Raw genomic sequence first — 21,357 nt, 5'->3', positions numbered from 1 at the left:
TGTATTTGCTTCTGGGATTATAGAGGAAAGAAGAGAGGATGGAATTGTGAGCCATCTATGTGCTTGGGTTGGGGTAGATTCATACACTCTAGGTGGTATACAGTGGGGGCAGTGACAATGTGAAGGAGCTGGACTGCCCCAGAAGTTCTGAAATAAGAACTTCTGCCTTGTAGGAATGGGTTTGAAATGGTTGGCACCACGATTGTACCATAAGGAAGAATGGAGACAAGTGACTCAGGGAGACCCAGTCCTCAGAGTAGGCGGAGTCAGGTTAAGAGAGCAGGGGGTGGGGGTAGCTGGTGAGCGTGTGTGTGTGTGTGTGTGTGTGTGTGTGTGTGTGTGTGTACATATGTAAGGGTGTGGGGTGTGTGTGAGAGGGTTAAGATGGAGGAAAACCAGGGATAAGACAAGAAACTCCTACACCAAGATTTTGAGTGTCCAGGATCCTGCATCCTGAGTCCTACTGTATATCTCCTCTCCCTTCTCCTGTGACCTTTACTCCTTCTTCATTTTTCACCTTCCATTGCTCCCCAGTCACTTTTTCTCATCCATTCCCTTCACCCACTCACGTTCTCCCATCCCATTAAGTACTCTACATACCTAGGAGACTTGTGAAACAGCTCTGTGCAATTAAGATAACCAGAGTGTGGCCTCAGCCCTAAAAAAGTTACATTTAAGCTTCCTTCCAGAAAGGCTGTATCAACTGAAGAGAAGTAGGTGCAGGCCTGCAGCTTAAGAAATAGGCACCAATGAATTGGTGTTAATTCAGGACATTGGGAGGGAGAGTATTTAGGATCAGGGATCAATGCCTGAAGGTTTCCCAAAGCCTGGATGAGACAACCTGCAAAAGCATGGATTCCCTGAGCAATCTTTTGGTAACTAACACCAACCAGCGTGCAGCCTGTCTGGGGAAGGGGCAACCTATCTCTAGTGACTTAGGTGGTTTTCGATGGGTCGTGTGTCGTACAAGACGAGTGACGCCTCCAGGGTGTGGCTGCAGGGAGGAGCGCGTCCTAAGTCCCAGATGTCGGGACTCTCAGCAGCGGATCGATTCACGTTAGCTTTGTGCTTACACTTTTTCTAAGTCATCTGTGGCAAGACAGGAGAGAGGCGCAGGACTACAAGGCGGCGCTCGCGGGGGTGGGAGGGGGTGTCCTCCCGGTGCGCATGCGCAGAAGCCCCAGAACCGGAAGCGGCGCAGGGACCGGCATGGCGGCGGCCGCAGAGGGTGTCCCGGCCACCCGACGTGAGGAGCCCTCTCGAGGTACCCGGAGTGGATGGGGATGAAGTGCCCGGCGGGGGACCTGGGGCTCCGGGTAGGGACCCGGGATGGCGGGGCCGAGTGTAGTATGGTTGGCTCAGCTGGCAGGAGCGGGCAGGTCGGAGGGATGCACCTGTCTATGTGAGCGCGAGTGTCCTGTTAGAAAGACTGAGGGGGTTTGGCCCGAGGATCGGGTATGAGGGAGGGGCGGTGCAAGAGAGAAGAATTGTGTCAGGTGGGCAAGGACAGAGAAATTATAGCAGATGGAGACTAGAACCGACTTGATCGAATGAGGACAGGTGGGGGGATCTGGTGGATAAGGATCGGGTGTAGGCAGGACGCTTACTCATTCTCCCTTGGCCCAGACGATGCCGCGGTGGAGACAGCTGAGGAAGCAAAGGAGCCCGCCGAGGCAGACATCACTGAGCTCTGCCGGGACATGTTCTCCAAAATGGCCACTTACCTGACTGGGGAGCTGACGGGTAAGGCGGGGTCTGGGTGGATTCGGGTGGTGCTCTGCACCAGTCGCGGGAACTGTGGTTTGGCTCCGGGAGACCTGGGAGGTGCTTTAGCAGCATCAATCTGCTGCTCCCGCCCCAGCCCCACTTGCCCTGAGACAGGCCTTTTGGAAGTTTGGGGAGGTCGTGAATGCGAGGGAAGAAGATCTATTCCTTTCACGAAGAGTTCATGAAACGCTTTCAGAAACATTAAGAATACAGTAATTAATGCAACTCTGCAAGCCTTTGTAGTGTAGACTAACGATGAGAAGGCAGAAAAAAAAATTAGTATCTGGTAACATTAATGAAGAAGTGCTTCCTTGGGGGAGGTGTATTTTGAGCAGGCTCGTGAAGGGAATGATTGGTGGAAAAGCGGGAAATGATACCGTAGTGAGTGAGGTGGTATAAGCAAGCAGTTTATTTGGCTAAAGCAGATGATGTATTTATGGGAGTAAAGAGAAATGAAACTGGGGAATGGGGAGTGACCTGCAGATTTAGGGACCTACCGTAGTGAGTGAAGTGGTATAAGCAAGCAGTTTATTTGGCTAAAGCAGATGATGTGTTTATGGGAGTAAAGAGAAATGAAACTGGGGAATGGGGAGTGACCTGCAGATTTAGGGACCTATTAGGTTGGTCTGAGGATTTGGTGACCCACCCTTTGGGACACGATTGTGTTGTGTTGTGTGTTTCTAGGTGGACACATAACCTATGGTGGAGGAAGGTCAGGAAGCGAGTCTGGTCTAAAGTAGCCTCTCATAAGCATTTGTTCTGTTGTTTCACTTCCCCAGGAATTGCTGTGAGCTAAATTCGTGAACCAGAATCTATGAGAAAATGCTTGATGCATTAACAGGAGGGGTTGTCAGTCTTTAATTATCAGCCTGATTATTTGTTTGTTTGTTTTTGAGAAGAGAAACCAAGTAACAAAATCTAGATTTCTGGCTTCTCTTTAAAAATTCCAAAGATTTGGCAATACTAGTCCCCCATTCTTGTGGGGCTATAATTTGCTAGAGCTGAGCAGCTGCCTCCTTTAAAAGGAGCAATGCTGTTCAGTTTGTCCCCACCACTTCCTCTTTTCTCCTCTTTACTGAGACCTACTGTATCACCATTCTCATACTGTTGTTTTAATTAGTAGTGGTACAGAAATGGTTTAACTGGTAAAGTAAATGATGGGTTAAGAGTATCACATATTCCAAGAAGTGGGAGGAAGCATATTTCTTTGTGGAAGTGAATAATTTTCTTATGTTTTTAACATGCAAATACATGGCTTCCTTTATTCATTTATATTATCTTTCTGGCTTCCAGGTATTTGAGTGTGTGATCCTTGGAAGATTAATTTGATAGCAGTGAGAGTACAGATATGGGGGAGAAAAACTAGAGACAGGATGACCAGTAGTTCAGATAAAAAGTAATGATGGTCTGAGGCAGAGTGATGGTGAAAGGAATGGAAAGGAAAGCATGGGTGCAAGAACTTTACAGAAGTAGACTCTATAGGACTTTTTGAAGAGAGTATTGAGGGATGGGAGCTGCCTAAGACGTGTCTGAGGTTTTAAGCCTAGGTGGTGCCATCAACCAGCATAGGGAAAGTAGAAAGAGGAATCATATTTGGTGTGAAAATAATGTTTTCAGTTTTAGCTTGGCTGTTTGTAGATATTACTAGGACACTCAAGTGACTTATACATTGTGAGTCTAGAGCTCAGAGACTGATCAGAGCACGAGAAACAGATTTGGGAGTCATGTGCATAGCAGTGTGATTGGAGGCTGTGCAGGATGAGATCGCCAAGGAAGAGCTTAGAGGTAGATAAGAGGGCCTAGACTGAAATCTCGGGGAATGCCTGTATGGGGCAATTAATTTGTTTTTAATAACGGTATTTAAAGTATCTAGGTTTCCAAATGATTTATTTGTTATAAAATTAATTTTAAGCAGATCATTATTTCCCTATGATTGTCATTCTTACTTGCACTAATTTTTTTTGTTTAAATTCAAGATATTTAATATTGTACATATTTGTGGGGTACAGTATGTTGTTAAAGTAAATGCATGTACTGCACAATGATTCGCTTAGGGTAGATAGCATAGTTTTGTACCCGTTAGTCCACCACTCCCCCTGCCCCCTGTCCCCATGAACAAATGCGTTTTTGAATTTGAGGGGAAGCTAGCATAACCCTGGGAATGCCCATGGGAATATGTCACCGATGTAAACATCAGTTATGTGTCACAGCTGAGAAAAAGTTGAGAACTGATAGTTAAGGGGGTTGCATGAGAAAGGATCTGATATAGAAACCTAGGAAGAGCAGTAAGAAAGAGATTGGAAAATATGTAGTACAATGCTATATCAGCCAAGAGAAATGAGCATTTCATAAAGAGAGGGAGATCAGTAGTGTCAGAGACAATGGAGAGGTTTAGGAGGATAAGAACTGAGAAAATGCCATGGGTTTGGTGGTTAGGAGGGCACTGATGACCTTGGATCATGTAAGTTCTCTGGATGGTGGGGGCAGAGGCCAGACTGCAATAGTTTATGCAAGTGAATGGTGAAGAAGAGGAAGTAGCGAGTGTTAGCTACTATTTTAAATTGCTTGGCGGTGAAGCTCCTTTGCTTTACTGAGCCAAAGATATAGGTGTAGCAGAAAAGAGGGAGCAGTTTTGAGCTGGAGGAAACCTGAATATATTTCTAGATAGAGAAGAAGGTGCCAGAATGGAAGGAGAGTTTGGAAATGTAAATGAAACATCATTGAAGAGGGGCCTTGAAGAGGTGGAAGGATTTGGGACCAAGAGTACAAGAGGAGGAGCTGTCTTGGCAAGAATAGGAATACTTTTCTGCCTCTTGTGAAGATATTAAGGTATTAAGGAAGAAGTTTAGAAGTAAGTCAGAGAAGTTGAAACAGCTTATGTTAGTGGGCTTGGCTTTCAGGAATATTGGAGTAGTGGCCATTTGCTTTGAGTGGGAATGAAGAGAATAGAGGATATGAGAAGCAGACAGGTGGTTTGGAAAAGTCACTGCATAAAATGCAATGTAGGATCAACACAGTAATAAATGAGTTAATAAAAAGTGGTGAGGTCCTAGTTGATAGGATATAGATATATTATGATGCATTTCCCCAAATTACGTGTATTCATGCTGTTGAAGTACCAAGACTATTTCACCTCCCTTTTCTTAGGACATAAGTTTACTATTTCCTTTTCTAACCGTGGTCCTGAACCTTCTGGATCTTGTTTGGTTTAAATAGTTTTTTGATTGTGGCCTGAGTTTCTACTTAGACATTCAGAGTACACAGGCTGAGTATAAATGTCATACATCATAAGTGGCCTGCTCCTTTGACATTCCCTAGGTACTGCCTTGAACTACAATTTGGAAAAAGTTCACATTTTAATGATCTAAAACAATTTTTAAAGGTATCACATTTTCTGTTTACTTTAAAGCCACCAGTGAAGACTATAAGCTCCTGGAAAATATGAATAAACTAACCAGCTTGAAGTATCTTGAAATGAAAGATATTGCTATAAACATTAGCAGAAACTTAAAGGACTTAAACCAGAAGTGTAAGTAATATTTTTTATAATTAAACATGTTTGTATTTAATGTTCTTTTGTGCTTAGGACCGTGGAGAAGGGAAGGGAACATGACATCCTTGTCTTCTGGGGATTCATTTTCTAAAAATGAATTACAAAGTTAAGGTGAATTTCTTCCATTCTGAGGATTAGCATGCTTTGGTGGTATGGTTATTTCTACTTCCAAATCTTTATTTTATCAGTTTATTTCTGGAAAGGGAGTGGGGAGAGGAGGGGTGGCCAAATTCTAGGGAATTGATTTCACAATGAAATCCATAAAGGACTACTCTATATGGAAAACTGGAAAGTCTATAAATGGAAAAAGCTAATTTACAGTGGTGAAATATATTTTTTTCATTGACTTATATTTGTATTCCTTGTCTTTAAGGGCACTCTTTCTTGGTATTTGAATACTCAAAAAACAGAATCAGTAATGGAAAAATTGTTGAGGACCAGGAGATTAAAAAGAAAGGAAAATTAGATGAGAGAGACTTACTTTGTCTAGGTCACAGTCGTAGCTACTGTCTTCTAAAGCCTCTGCCCTACTAGTGATCAGAATCATGTCTCCCCACCTATTCTGTCTTAGGCACATCTGGAGAGACACTAGTATTCTTACTTTCCACTTTTTCTATACTTCTTGTTGATGCCATATGAAAAAATGCAGTTTGTTTTTGTTTTTAAAGATGCTGAACTACAGCCTTATCTGGATCAGATCAGTGTAATTGAGGAGCAGGTAGCAGCTCTTGAGCAGGCAGCCTACAAGTTGGATGCATATTCAAAAAAACTGGGTAACCATTTTTATTTTTGTTTTGACTTAATAAAGAGTACCCCTGGCCAGTATGTCACTAACTAGTGTAATAGTTAACATTTATGCTGTAGCTACAATGATCTATTAATCTTCACAAAAACCTACTGAGTAATTTATTATTATTATAGACTAAAATAACATTTCCTGAGTACTTAAGTATTCTTAGTGCTTTACATGCATTATGTTTTTTATCTTCCCAGTAATCTGTACATGATTTTTATTCCCATTCTGTAGAGGAGGAAAATGTGGTTTAAGGGGTTAAGGAACTTGCTTAAGGACTACAATACCAGTACGTGTAAGAGCAATTCTGTTTGATTAAAAGCTGAGCTCTTAGTTGTGATCTAGCAGGCCAGATCATCTTTGATAATGTAGATATGTATGTCTTAAAAAGCAGAATAGTCAATCAAGAATTTTCTTGAAGGGTTACTTTTCCTTTAAGAAAGATACTAGTATTTTTAGTGTTGATGGTTTGCTAACTGGCTCTGGCTCTTATATCCATAGTTAAAAATAATGAATTTGCTTTTTTCCTAGATAACACTTACAGATTATTTTATTTTTATCGTTGACAATTGTTGATTACTTCAACAGAGTCGTTTGTAGCAGGCTGAGATTTGACATGGATGGTGATCAGCAATCAGTTTCATTGTCTACAATTACATTTATTAAATGGTTACTGTGAACCTTACCATGCAGAAGGCATTTTACCAGGTGCTTTTGAGGTTTTAAAAGAAAAAGAGAATCTGTCACAGTATGAGGTTATGTGATGGACTTTTAAATCTCTGTATCTTTCTTTTCTTTCTTTCTTTTTTTTTGTGGCTGTCTGGTGCAGGGATCGAACTCCAGGTGTTGTCAGCACTGTGCTGTAACCAACTGAGTTAACTGGCCAGCCCTTCTCTGTATCTTTCGAAATTGCTCTTCTGGAGTGAGGTGTAAGGATAAGAACATAAAAGAGGAAATATACATTTATACTGAGAGTTCCGGTCTGGTTCCTGAGGGTACCTGGGACAGTGCCTGGAGAGGCAGTTTCCTGTGCTTAGTAAGGCTCCTGATGGGTCATGTGCTAGTAGGTCTGCTTAATCCTGGTGGAGCCGTCTAAGCAGGTGCTATTGACAGGGTTAGAACTTAGTGAACTTATGTCGGATTCCCAATTCTTGATGAGTGTGTTTGACTCCTTATTTCAAGTTGTGCAGATCGAAGATCTGAGTATTTGGGCAGATGATGAGATTGAAGCTAATAGATTTTTTAAAATGTAATAGGCATTTTTGTTTGTTTGTTGTTTTGAAAAGCAAAGAGCAGTTTTATTTAGCAAAGTGAGAGTATACTCTGGAGAGGATGGAGCAGGCTTGAGCAAGAGAGAGTGGCTCAAGAGCCATAATAGGCATTTTTGAATTTGCCTGGAAATGCTAACTAAAAAGTGTCTTTGTAAGAGCCAGTTTAAAAATATGTAACTTGCCCACCTGCTCTCCTCCTGCAGAAGCCAAGTACAAGAAGCTGGAGAAACGATGAAAAACTTATTTCTATGGGACAAAGTCTTTTTTAATGTGGAAGAATGTTTTATAAGACCTGAATCCTGAGGCTGATGAATTGTCAAAACTCCTCACAAGGACACTATGATGGTCATCCCAGGAACATCCCAACATTGGAGTAAACTGGAGGACTGTGGCTATCTGAACCTCCTTTGAGGCAGTATTCCTCAGAAACTTACACATTATAACTCCTTACCTTTTACTTGAATGCTTCATTATCCATTCAGGACAGAAACTCAAAGTTCAGGATAAACCTGGGCTTGCCAGTAGAATCAAATGAAAGGACTTATTTTCTCTGGAAGTGGTTGATTACTACATTATTTTCTTAAATGGCTGGTTTTTGAGTTACTGTGTAAATGGTTGTTTTTTTCTATTAATGATTCTAAATTAAAAAAGTAAAACAAAACAAATTTGTTTTTTTGCCAGTATTACCTTGTGAATGTCAGTAATTTACTTCTCCATAATATTGCAATAACAGAAAATCTTAAAATAATTTCAGGCTGAGTCTTCAGACTGAGCAGAAATAGTGAAAGGAGTGTTTTTACAGCTTGGTGTCTAGGATGGGCTCCTCTTGTCTCTTTTATATGTGAGTCAAATGTTGAGGGTGGAATGGGATCTTGACATGTGCTCCCTTTTGGAAATGTGATAAAGACAAAGACAAGATGTGTATGTGTGCTGGGTGGGGAGGTAGGGGCTGCCACTCATAAAATAAAGCATTTTATAAACTATCTTCCTACTTGCATCTGGAATCAGGTGGGTTCCTGGGGACCTTCCTTTCATGCTAAAGACATCAATTTCATTTCCTGTTACTCATACACTATGTTCAGCTATCTTCAGCTATCTTAAATTCCCAGATGAGTTTTCTTTTCATAAGCTTTGTATTTTAGAAGAGATTTAGATGTACAGATAAGTTGCAAAGATAATATAGAATTCCATGGGTGAGTTTTCGTATCTTCCTGTGGTTTCCTCTTCTTGGAATTATTACTTGTCCGTGTTTAGCAAACTTATACTCTTCTTCAAGATTCTGTCTTTAGTGCCACTCCTGGGCAGTGCTGTGTTTCCCAAAAAGTAGGAAAAAAAATGCATGCTCAATATGGCAGCAAAGCAGGGGCATCAATATATATTTATGAGGCAAAAAGCATTGCAGAAGTTGGGGAGAAAAGAGAACTTTGTGGTTCTTCCTTTACTTATTTTATGTTTTATTTAATTTTTTAAAGATGACTGGTAAGGGGATGTTAACCTTTGACTTGGTTTTGTCAGCACAACGCTCTCCAAAGTGAGCTAACCAGCCATCCCTATATAGAGATCTGAACATGTGGCCTTGGTGTTTTCAGCGCCACACTCTCCCAAGTGAGCCATGGGCCGGCCCTTGTTTTAGTTAAGTTTGAATAACTTGGGTGCCCTTGATGAATCTTCTGTGCCCCTCAGTTGTCAGGAACTCTCCCCTTTTGTTTCCATTTCCTCATACACCGTGTCTCCTACCAATTGGCCTGAATTCTTCAAAGAAGTCAATGTCATGAAAAACAAACCAAAAAGGGAGGTGGCCTTTTGTAGATTAAAAGAGACTAGAAATAGAACCAAATGCAATTATGAAACTTGACTGGATCCTGGATGAAAACGAACTGCAGGTGTAAAATCAGTTTGAGAAGACAAATGGAGAATTTGAAATGTAGATGTATATTAGGTGTTATTGAGTTAATTTTCTTAGGTGCTTTAATGGTATGGTTATGTAGGATGATGTTCCTTATTATGGGGAGATGCATGCTGAGGTATTACTGAGGTCTGCACTTTGCTTTCAAATGATTCAGTGAAAATTAAAGTGCTAGGGCACCTTGAGAGAAAGCGCGCAAGCAAATCTGGCAACATGATGACACTGTATCGAGGTCATGGCTTAATAGGTTAAAAACTTTGATAGGTTAAAAACTTACAAAAAGCGTGGTTGGAGGGGGGTCTGTCTTGCCCATTAGACTGATACGGTTAGGTTAGATTATGGCCCAATATTGTTCAGGGAACTTTCTAGCAGCTCGCTAACTTCATTCAGTTGCTCCTAAATAAATCATAACTGGCGTCCTTTCGGTCATTTCTTCTTCCTTCTTGGTTTCTCCTTGAGGCGAAACCACCTGCGTGAGGTTTATGAGCCTCGGCGCTCTCCGTAGATAACTGACTCCCCATTGGCTGGGGTACGCTGACGTCTTATTGTAGTGCGCTCGCATTTATTTCGAGGACCGCTGGTTCGGTTTCTCGGTTTTAGGTGGTCGTGCTAACCCAGGCTGTTGGGCCCGATGGCTCAGAAACCGCTGCGCCTGTGAGTGACCCTGAATTGGAAATCTCTGTGTGTGTAGAGACTGGCGGGGGTCTTTCTCATGACAGGAAGGGAGAAGGGAAAGGCGGGGGGTGGGAGGGAGGCTGCTGGGGAGCTCGGTCATCTTTTAGCGTAGCTTGGGCTGGCCTTTCTTCCGGGGCGTTTTGGCTTCCGAGGGGGGACTCTCGGTGACATTCGTTGAGAGAGGCGGAAGGTTCCAGAGTCAGGCTTCCTCCATTTTAGGCCGTCCTGGCTTCTGACACAACATTTCCCCATCATTTCTCCTCTGACGCCATTTATTTGTTAAACAAATACTTCTAGACATCGAGTCCACTGATGGGCCCTGGGCAGTGGTGGATAGGATAGATAGATAGATGATTGATAGATAGATAGATAGAGATAGGGCCCCTACCCTGGCTTACTTTTTTGAGGGAGGAGGAGCCGCGGGGTAGTGAATAGAGAACTTCTTTCGTTCATTCATCAAGTATTTATTGAACAACTGCGGTATGCCAGGACCTGTGCTAGGCCTTACACAGATGAAGTTCCTGCCTTAATGGAGCTTATTGTCTAGGGGGACAGTTATTAATCAAATAATCCAGATTAATGTATTACGATAGTGGCATATGTTAGGAAGAAAAGGTTCACGGTTCCGGGAGAGTGTATAATAGGGGTATTTGCCTTCATGGGAGGAATCAGGGAAAGCTTCCCTAAGAAAATGAGGATTGAGCCCTGATAAATATGTTTGTCTTTAATCTCAAAATAGTCATTGAAATGTTTATATGAATGCCTTGGCGTGATCAAATTTTTGTTTGGCTACAATGTGGAGAACAAATCAGAGCCAAAGTAGAGAATAGGTAGGATTAGGTAGACTGATAGTAGAGGAGAAGTTTAGGGATCAAGGTTTATTAAGGAGGTGAAATCAATAGGGTTTGGTGATGGTTTGTTCGTGAGTGAGAAGGAGTTGGCACTGTTACATCATAGATTTTTATCTTTTTTCAAAGAGATAGGGAACACCGGAAAAAGGGCCCAGATGAGAAGATATGACTTGAGGCACCTTGTGATGTACTAATTGAGCAATGGATCTCCCAGAAACAATTATAATTCCATGTCACAACTGCTGTGATAGAAGTGCAGGATCCTGTGGGAGCACCAGGAATTGATAACTGACAGGGAGAGGAAGTCTTTCTAGAAGAGGTGGTGCTCGGAAGATAAATAAAAATGCTTAATAGGTTATGACAGAGCTTGCTCTGAAATGCTATATGGGTTTCTGAGGTTTTGAGAAGGAAGTAACTTTCTGAGCTGACCAGGAAGGCTTCAGAGATGTGCTAGGCCTTGAAGGATGGGAAAAAGTTAGACTCAGAGTAGGACGGGACTGTTAGGAGAGGTAACAGTCTCAGGGAATGGCAGAGGCAGAGGGTGATCAAGTTGACAGTAGGGAAGGTTTCAGTTAGGGAAACTAGGAGAAAGCACTGGAAAGACAGGTCAGGACCTGTGGAAGGCTACGGTTCTATGGGCAGTGGGGAACCTCTTAATGTTTTTGAGGAAAGAACATTAAACTGATGATTTTATGTAGGATGGATAGTAAGAAGAAAAGGCTTTAGGAGAAACATAAGTGTGTTCTCTACTTTGTATCCAGTACCAGATTCATCATATTTCTCTCTGATTCTGCCTCTGCCATGTCTCAGTTGCTCATCCTTGCAGTTATCCCCCATTCCCACTTCTTCCTCATCCTACTTCCCATCTGTTTTCCCATCCTACTTCCTCACTGTAGTTGTGTTCAAATTCTAAATTTGTCATATGTTTCTTTCCTCCCCATCTCCATTAGTCATTGTCCTTCTTGCTGAAATTTTTCCTTATAGTCACTTGTTCCTCCAAAACATCTTTCACCATTTCTAAAACGATCTTTTTAAAGCAGGTAATGTCATGTCATTATCCTGATTGAAAATATTCAGCAATGTGGACAGTAGTCCACTTGATCTTAGCTAAATGGCTGAGAAGTGATGATGTGGACAATAAGAGCACACCAGAAAGACATAACTGAAAAGACAATAAGAACTCTAATATTTCAAAATGAGTTAAAAGACATTAAGAAAATGATATGAAAAGTGGAAAACTATGTAAGTCAGAATTTGAAAATCTCAGAAATGAGATGATAGAACAAGTCACTTCACAACTTAGGGCCAGTCTACCTTACCGATCTCAGTTCTTGCCATTTTCTACGTCCTGCTCCATAAGACTTTATACATATCTTCTATTATAGCCTGTTAAGTATAAATTTATAATGATTGAATTATCTTTCCTTTCCTGATTGTAAACTCTTTGAGGCTTGAACTGAGTCTTCCTCCTCTTTGTATTCCTAACGTGTTCTTAGCATAGTAGTTGGCATATTGCACTTAGCATTTGTAGGTGTCCAGTACATATTATTGAATGAATGATTAAAGCCCTGTACTAAAATAGAGTCAGATATAAAAAGGACAGAATGAATATGAAAGATGTTTGGAAAAAGGGATTGGTGGGACTTGGTAACTGGGGGGGATTTTTGACTCTTTATGACCAAGTTGGTGATACACCCATCTGTAAAACTTAAGAATGAAAAGAAGCTGGCTCAATTGTGAAGGAAATGATAAGCTAAATTTTAGATTTGGCGAGTTAAATGGTTAGTAATAGTTTACGTGCACTGAACCTCACAAGGTAACTACAGAGAAACTAAGTCACACATCTATCTACTCCAGAAGACTAGCATATACCAAACCTGGAAGTCCAATTTGTGTTTCCTGAATTGCCATAATCTTTATTGCTTGTTTGCAGTTTGGCTTGTGGAGATGTTGAAGGAAAGTTTGATGTTTTATTCAATAGAGTTCGAGCAATTCAGAAGAAAAGTGGAAACTTTGATGTAAGACATTTCTTTTTACTGAATTTAATTTTACCATTGTAGCTAAACATACTAAAATTAAGTTTGAGCTCCTTTGTTAATTTCTTGATTGAGCACACACTCTTCATTTTTGTTAGACTGAATTCCTTTTGTGTGCATAGGAACTTAGTACCTGCAGTTGTTTGGGGGAGGGAGACCTATTTACTGTAGACTTTTTATACCTTTGAATTTGAATCTTATTACTTTATTATTGTACAGAAAACCAAAAACAGACCAGCAAAACCTCCCGAGGTACTTCTGACCCCTGGGTTTGGGAAGCACAAATCTATTTCCTGAGTGAATGGCATGGACCAAATCAGATACCATATGTTCAAATGCTTCACAAACTAGAGAACCCTATATAAATGTTATGTATTGTTGCCAGCTAGACTGTAAACTTCTAGAATACAGAAGAGCATTCTAGGTGTAGGGATAATTTGTTCATTGGGTTAAAAGTTGAGTAAAGATAACAGTCAGGAAATGTGTTTTTAATGCCCTGAATCTTCCAGGTATCTAATATTTTAGGTTTTGTATTTCATAGAGGGATTCTTTAAAGGTCTATTTCCCCATCACTATATAGTCCAAGGAAGGAGAAGGATGGTGGAAAGAATTATGGAGTGGCAGAGTGGGACTAGGATTAGTTGAGAAGCACTTGAATTCTGACTTCTTTCGCAAGTTCAGTTCCCTGACTCTATTCTCCATCCCCAACCTGGATTTGACAGCCAGTGTGCCAAAATTTAATAATTCATAGAATCATAGAATTGCTGTTAAAGAATTCTGTGTTGAAATTCTGGAAATTGGTTAAGAATAATGGTTTGATACTATTAAGTTGGATAATTAGCTACTGTTACTATCAATTATGTACTGTCTTATGTTTAAAAACCTCATATATCTGTTTAAAAAACTCATTTTAGCTGCTGTTGTGTGTAGGAAATTTCTTTGGTTCCACCCCAGATGCTGATTGGGAGGAGTATAAGACTGGCATCAAGAAAGGTATAAAAATTATTTTATTTAACATATGATTTCTTACAAAGTTTCAAGTTCTGGCTGGATTGCTTTTCACATGTTAGTTATTAAAGAATTTCCCATTCGAGCTCTGCATTGAGCTGGAAAGAATGCTTGTGCATAATCTACATGTTCACATTTTGATCTTGGTTCAATTTAGTTTCAGAAAAATAATTCTCTTCTAGGTTGGCAGGAACTGAATAAATACAACCATATGTGTCCTTTCTTTATTCCAGTTCTAGTATTTTTTATTAAGCTCTTTAGGGTCTGTGTTTGCTTCATTATACATTGACTATCCTCTTTAAGATGTCACTTCATCGGCTTAGTGACACCATTTAATAGTTAAACCACAAAGTTGGGTGTAGGATATCCTTAGTGGTGAGCATATTCCACATTTAAGATTGCTGTGAGGGGAATGCACAGACTCTTTAGTTTTGCTTTAAGTATTTTTTCCTATGGGAAAGTATTTCTCAAGTTCCAAAGCAAATCTGGTAACTATATGGTGTCATGTCTGTTTCCCTCACTAGCTCCTATTCAAACATATGTGCTTGGTGCCAATAACCAGGAAACAGTAAAACATTTCCGAGATGCTGATGGGTGTGAATTAGCTGAAAATATTACTTATCTAGGTAAGTTGATATTTTTTGTGTTTGTTATGCACATAATAAAGTGTTCTCAGGAATTAGTCTCCTAGGAAATTTTTGGCTGGATTCTTCTGCCATTACTGCCTGAGAGAATGGGGGTTGGAAGTTTTTAGTGCTGATCCTTGGGATTTTTACTCGCTCTATCTTTTTCCAATTCAAGGTTCTTTTTCTTCAATTCCAGGTTAAAGTTGTTCCTTCCACACCTCTCTGTATTGCTTTCAGTGGTTCTTTCAATGTCTAGCCATTTTTAAAAGGACTGTCAAATTTTGCTTTTGTTTCCCCCCACTTGTCAGTCTTCTGCCTCTTGGATCATTCAACTCATTTTTTTCCTAAATGGCTCCACTGCTCTTCATATTTCCTCTTTGTCGGTCTCATTTCTCTAGAAAACATCTGCATTTCTTTTGCTGTAAATGCTTTCCCTCTCCATAGTCCATCTTGCCCTTTAGTCTCTATATCTGGCTGTGGCTCTCATGTAATCAGTCTCATCTTGCTCATATGGGTTTCTTTTAAGCAAAAAATTGAGGAAAGGATTTTTTTTTTTTTTTTTTTTTTAAAAGATGACCGGTAAGGGGATCTTAACCCTTGAGTTGGTGTTGTCAGCACCACGCCCAGCCAGTGAGCGAACCGGCCATCCCTATATGGGATCCGAACCCGGGGCCTTGGTGTTATCAGCACCGCACTCTCCCGAGTGAGCCACTGGGCCGGCCCGAGGAAAGGATTTTTATTTGTTGTTTTTAACCACACTTGTGAGATATACATTTTGAAATCCTTTTGTTGTAGATCTTAACGTGGGCCTGACTGTGGCAGTTCTCATCTAAATCAGTTTTTAGATTTGTATTAAGAGACTACTGTAGATATTTGGCAGCGATTTTATCATATGGATTTAGTGCCAGGAGTGGAAAGAGCAGATGGGGTACTTGGGTTATTTCTGTGAAACAGATTTTTTGAGATCCAGTAGGAGGAGCAAGCAATAAACTTGATAGTAAACATGGGATATTGAGGTTTAAGTGCTGGTAGAACATCTGACATATAGTTGGAAGTGATAGTTCTTTCTAAAGTATCAATGTTGAAGGGTGTAGACTTTGGGGAGTTTATAAATAAAGCTGAGAAGAGGATCAAATTTTTAAAGAAGAAATATAATTAGAAGGGGGCTGGCCAGTTAGTTCACTGGGGAAACCATGGTGCTGGTAACATCAAGGTCATGGGTTTGGATCCCCGTACCAGCCAGCTGACAAAAATAAATAGATGAAAGAGAAATATAATTAGAAGAGAAGCAGGTAGATGATAATACCGTGTGTGTGTGTGTGTGTGTGTGTGTGTGTGTGTGTGTGTGTGTGTGTGTGTGTATATATCTTCATCTAGGAGGTAGGCAAAGAGAGGTGAAAGTGCTTAAAAGACTGTTTGGAGAGGTAAAGATATTGTCAAATTCATAGAGTCTAAGTAAAGAGAGCATAGTCTGAGGAGAAGACCATTGGCAATTTTAGGGTGATCAGTGACCTTAAAGAGAATGATAGAGGGAAACTAGATTGCAGTGGGTAAGGAACTAATTAAGAGATAAAGCACTTCAGAAGTTCAAAATTACAGAGGAGGAATTTTCTTTGTAGGTTTGTTCATTTTGGATGGGGATGATTAAGCATGTTCTATTCTTTTCTGAGCAGAAAGACCAATTGAGAAGAAGAGACTCAGTAGATGAAAGGGAGGTCAAAATTGATGGAGCAAGGTCTTGGAGGCAACAGAAAGGAGTGGAGTCAAGGCCACAAGCTGGGAATAACTTTAGAAGACAGGAGAGTCTCTAATTTTTCCCAAACAGTTGCTCTTTCCAAATGTTTTCCTTCACTTGGAAGTTACTGCCTGCCTGAAGAGTACATCTTTCTAGACTATTGCTTCCTCAGAACTGCTGTTATTTGCCTCTTGCTGTGTCCAGGTGTCTGGGTTTCTCTCAGTCCCTGTAGAGTGTTCTCTAAGGCAGAAAGCCTTTGCTTAATCACTGCTTCTCAACTTTTTTCCATAATATTTGTAAGGCACCTGGCATAAACAGACTGGCTCATGGGCTACAGCAGCCTTCGCATGAGGGTTGCTCATACTTACTAAACAGGAATACTGTTGTTGCATCATCCAACATTGATACCTGGCAGCCAGAAGCGGGGCTACAGGAGAGTTTACACTTGTTTAGGGATGTAGAATGGCAGGGACATAGGAGAGTCATGGCATGAGGAGAGAGGGTCATAGCCATATTGATGGCCTTTTGTTCTGCAGTTTTCACTAAAACTTGTCCATTTTTCTTTGAACCCAGGTCGTAAAGGTATCTTCACTGGAAGCTCGGGGCTGCAGATTGTGTACCTCAGTGGGACAGAATCCTTAAATGAGCCAGTCCCAGGTTACAGTTTTAGTCCCAAGGATGTGTCTTCCCTGAAAACAATACTGTGTTCAGCATCCCAGTTTAAGGGTGTTGATATCTTGCTCACATCCCCATGGCCCAAGTATGTGGGGAACTTTGGGAATTCTTCTGTGAGTAGTAATGCTTATTCAGTTGGATTTTCTAAAAGCAAATTGTACTGGCTCAAGTTGGGCTTTTTCCCCACCCTTTGTTCTTTATATTGAGTATTTTAGCTCTTGGTACCTTTCACTAAAAGTCTTTTATAAAATTTTTCAGGATTCTAAAAGCTATATCAACTGACCAAAGGGAAAGTTGATCTCATAAAAATATGATTCATAGATGAGATTGCTGAAATATTAATTGTAAATGAATGGTTCTTTGAATTATATTCTCTTCTTCAAGTGCCCTCTTTCAAGCCTCCTCTTAATATGTTTTGAGGTTTCATTAATTTTCAGTGAGAAGATTTACAGCTAGTCGCAGTTCTGTAGTTGTATTTCCCCTTTTCCTTTCCAGATTATCACTTTCTGGCTATTGAAATATTTTTTACACTAAATTATGGGATTGAGGCAAGTGATCTAAAGATCAAAAGATAGGAAAGAAGGTTATGAAAACTTGTGCTTCTCTAATAGGAATACTTTAATGTTGGGATGCATTGGAACTCTCCATTGCGTTTGATTTTAATATTTTTATAAGTAATCTGGAAGAGGATGTACAACAGAAATGACAGCTATCATGGGGAGTGAAATTCTACATTGGTGGAAATAAGCCTAAGAAAGATCTTGAAAAGGTTGTCTGTGAGGGCAGAAAGCATCAGCTGAACTTCAATGAAGAGAAATGTGGGAATGTGTTTGGGGACAAATTATCAGTGATGATACAGAAGAGGGCCCTGTAGAGCACTCCCTGCCAACTTTAGAACGATATGTCTGTGGCCAAAAAGGCCAACAAGATACCAGGCATTGTCAGGGAAGATGTTAAAAGGAAAAGGGAAAATGCTGTCTTCCCCTTCTGCAAATCCATGGTTATTCTTCTCACAGAATAAGGGGTAGTGCTGGTTGCTGCACAAAGATAAAGCAATGCTAGGGAAGATCCAGAGAAGGGCTACTAATGTGATGATGGAAGGGAGAAAGACACGGGTGATGCTCTGTAAGGATGAGAAAATGAGGCCCCTTCACTATGGGGGAAGCTAAAAAAGAATTTTATTTATTTATTTATTTATTTATTTCCTTTTTCGTGTCCGGCAACGGATCACAACCCTCAGTGTCGCGCCCGTACCGGACCGGGACCGGCAACGGGATCGCAACCCTCGGTGCTGCGCCCACACCTCGCTCAGCCAGTGAGCGGGAACCAGTCTGTATGTGGGATCCGAACCCTCGGCGGGAGCGCCACCGCGCTCCCAAGCGGCGCACTGTAGCAGTGCGCCACCGGGCCGGCCCTAAAAAAGAATTTTGATCAAAGTTTATAAATAACATATTTATGGAGGAGAAAAATATAGTTTATCGGTCTGTAACATACAACAACTAACCTCAAGGCCAATTCCCTGCCCTTCAGCAGAAACATGTAGGAGGCAAGCTATAAGACAAAAGGAAGTTCCTGCTTTACTTAGTGGAAAATAAACTGGTAATTTCTTTTTTTCCATCTAATATCTTCTCTTAGAATAGAGTTCATAAATAGTGCTATGAATGAGAGATCACATAATTGGTTGTTAATGGAAGCTAGGGATGTTTGGGGAACAGGCTTAACTTTTGATAAGTTTTATGTTACTTACAAACTTTGTAACAAGGATGTGGTTGGGCCCTTCCACAAACTGCCACTTCCTCAATTGAAGCAAAATAAAGGATTACATGCTTGTGTGATGAGGTCCTTGGGTATTACATACCAAATATTCTATGGATCCTAGGGGCCCAGAAGGTTAGGCTTTAATTCTTATTTTCTGCATTGACTATGACTATCTGCATAGTCAGAAATACAGGCACACTACAAAGCAAGCTAGAAGTAGAGTTTGTGGGCTCCAGAGAGAGAGCTTACTTTCCAAAAAGGTTCTAATAATCCATGTTTTGGGTACTAGTGTGGAGGAGTTACCTTACTTTTTAATTCTGGCTTCTAACAATTGTTCCTATTTCTGCTTTCATAATAGTTCAGTTCCCTTATTTGGTTTTTCTCTGATTACCGTGAGTAAGAAATTCACTGCGCAAAATCCTTCTGCCCACATGTAGGGAGAAGTGGATACCAAAAAATGTGGCTCTGCTTTGGTCTCCAGTCTTGCCACAGACTTGAAACCAAGATATCATTTTGCTGCTTTGGAAAAGACCTATTATGAGAGGCTTCCATATCGGTGAGTAGCATTTTATTCTTTTTGGCTTTTTGAAGAATTTGTCTCGGATCTTCTGTTTAAACTTCTTTTATTCTAGCCATATAACATCTTGGTTCCTTTTGGTTACTCAGGTGCTGAAATGAATGATTCTTAAATCATTCAGCTTCTCTGAGTTTGTTCCCTAATCTGAAATATAAGGGATTGGACAATAAAGCCCCTTAAAGGTTTGAGAGTCTGAGTGTTGATCATTATAGCTCTTTGTAGCACTTTAGGTCCTGTTTTGATCATATCAAACCAGTATTCTTTGTACAGTCTTGAAAATTCAGTTCTCAGTATAATCACTTTAGAATTATTTCAGTTTGTATAACAAGACCTTGTATCAATTTTCCCTTTTCCTTTTTTTTTAGTTTGAGTTTGGAGGTGGAGTTTTTAAAGGATATATTATAGAAAACATAAAACCAGTGTTTTATAAGTCACAGAGTTAAATTAACTTTGAATTATCTTTGCTGATAAAGGATATGGATAATCCCTAAAATAACTTTTACCTTTTTTTTCCCTCAAAAATAATATATGTGCTTGTTGCTAGTTCAAAAAATATAAGTGAGCAAACAGAAGAGAATGACCTTTCCCCCCACATTAATCCCACGGCCTAATACATAATTATAGGTAAAAAGGCTTTCTGTTAAATCTCTATATATGCATTCCAGAAAAATCTCTTACTCTCTAAAAACATACCTTAAAAACAGAGATTATGGGAACAAGCCACTCAAAACCTGCACAATTTTTAAGGATCTGAATACACAATTCTTCACAGAACATGCACAAATGATCAGTAGGCACATAAGATGCTCACATCATTACCATTAGAGAAATGCAAATCAAAACCGCAGTGAAATACCATTCACGGGCCGGCCCGGTGGCGCACTGCTACAGTGCGCCGCTTGGGAAGTGCGGTGGCGCTCCCGCCGAGGGTTCGGATCCCACATACAGACTGGCCGCTCACTGGCTGAGCAAGGTGCGGGCGTAATAAGTTCGTATAGCATACATTATACGAAGTTATACGAATTTCCCCCACATTAATCCCACGGCCTAATACATAATTATAGGTAAAAAGGCTTTCTGTTAAATCTCTATATATGCATTCCAGAAAAATCTCTTACTCTCTAAAAACATACCTTAAAAACAGAGATTATGGGAACAAGCCACTCAAAACCTGCACAATTTTTAAGGATCTGAATACACAATTCTTCACAGAACATGCACAAATGATCAGTAGGCACATAAGATGCTCACATCATTACCATTAGAGAAATGCAAATCAAAACCGCAGTGAAATACCATTCACGGGCCGGCCCGGTGGCGCACTGCTACAGTGCGCCGCTTGGGAAGTGCGGTGGCGCTCCCGCCGAGGGTTCGGATCCCACATACAGACTGGCCGCTCACTGGCTGAGCAAGGTGCGGGGGCAACACCGAGGGTTGCGATCCCGTGGCCGGTCCCGGTCCGGTACGGGCGCGACACTGAGGGTTGCGATCCGTTGCTGGTCACGAAAAAAGACAAAAAGGGAAAAAAAAGAAATACCATTCACACCAACTAGAATGGCTGTATGAAAAAGTCAAATATGTAATAGCACATGTTGGTAAGGATGTGGAGTAATTGGAGCCCTTATACATTGCTGGTGGGAAAGTAAAATGGTGCAACCACTTTGAAAAACTGGTAGTTCTTCAAAAGGTTAAACACAAGTGTTACCATGTGATCAAGCAATTCCAGGGCTGGCCAGTGGCTCATTTGGAAGAGCGTAGTGCTGATAACACCACGGTCAAGGGTTCAGATCCCCAAACCAGCCAGCCACCAAAATAAAAAAAAAAGCAATTCTACACGTATTCCAAGAGAAATAAAAACATGTCCACACAAAATCTTGTACACAAATGATCGTAACAGCATTATTCATAGTAGCTCAAAAGTATAAACAACTAAACTGTCTATCACCTGATGAATGGATAAATAAAAAGTGGAAAATCTATATGACGTAATGTTATTTGGCAAGAAAAATGAAAGAAGTACTAATATATGCTACAACATGGTTGAACCTTGAAAACGTTATGCTAAGTGAAAGAAGCCGGACACAAAAGACCACATATGATTTCTTTTTTTTTTTTTTTTTTTTTTT

General features: G+C 40.6%; 2 protein-coding genes across 3 annotated transcripts in view; both read left to right on the top strand.

The window, feature by feature from the left end:
- Positions 1 to 1,162: 1,162 nt before the first annotated feature.
- Positions 1,163 to 8,367, top strand: BLOC1S2 (biogenesis of lysosomal organelles complex-1, subunit 2). Of its 2 annotated transcripts, none has more exons than XM_008570601.1 (5): positions 1,163 to 1,264; positions 1,627 to 1,743; positions 5,177 to 5,296; positions 5,989 to 6,093; positions 7,588 to 8,367. In XM_008570601.1, the coding sequence occupies exons 1-5, from the start codon at positions 1,168 to 1,170 to the stop codon at positions 7,617 to 7,619; spliced, it is 471 nt and encodes a 156-aa protein (XP_008568823.1). In that variant the 5' UTR covers positions 1,163 to 1,167; the 3' UTR covers positions 7,620 to 8,367. The 2 variants fall into 2 exon arrangements, with proteins under 2 accessions (XP_008568823.1, XP_008568824.1); XM_008570602.1 differs by having other exon boundaries at positions 1,263 to 1,316.
- Positions 8,368 to 9,882: 1,515 nt separating this feature from the next.
- Positions 9,883 to 21,357, top strand: part of CWF19L1 (CWF19-like 1, cell cycle control (S. pombe)) — a 25,009-nt gene continuing 13,534 nt past the window's right edge. The window contains exons 1-6 of the mRNA XM_008570600.1: positions 9,883 to 9,944; positions 12,750 to 12,834; positions 13,767 to 13,845; positions 14,385 to 14,486; positions 16,795 to 17,009; positions 19,092 to 19,210. Coding sequence (XP_008568822.1) covers positions 9,922 to 9,944; positions 12,750 to 12,834; positions 13,767 to 13,845; positions 14,385 to 14,486; positions 16,795 to 17,009; positions 19,092 to 19,210 — 623 coding nt within the window. The 5' untranslated portion in view covers positions 9,883 to 9,921. The remainder of the gene's footprint in view (positions 9,945 to 12,749; positions 12,835 to 13,766; positions 13,846 to 14,384; positions 14,487 to 16,794; positions 17,010 to 19,091; positions 19,211 to 21,357) is intronic.

This window comes from Galeopterus variegatus, unplaced genomic scaffold, assembly GCF_000696425.1.
Source record: "Galeopterus variegatus unplaced genomic scaffold, G_variegatus-3.0.2 Scaffold619, whole genome shotgun sequence".
NCBI lineage: Eukaryota > Metazoa > Chordata > Mammalia > Dermoptera > Cynocephalidae > Galeopterus > Galeopterus variegatus.
Note: the sequence above shows the minus strand (reverse complement) of the source record. Positions and strands in the feature narration are given on the sequence as shown.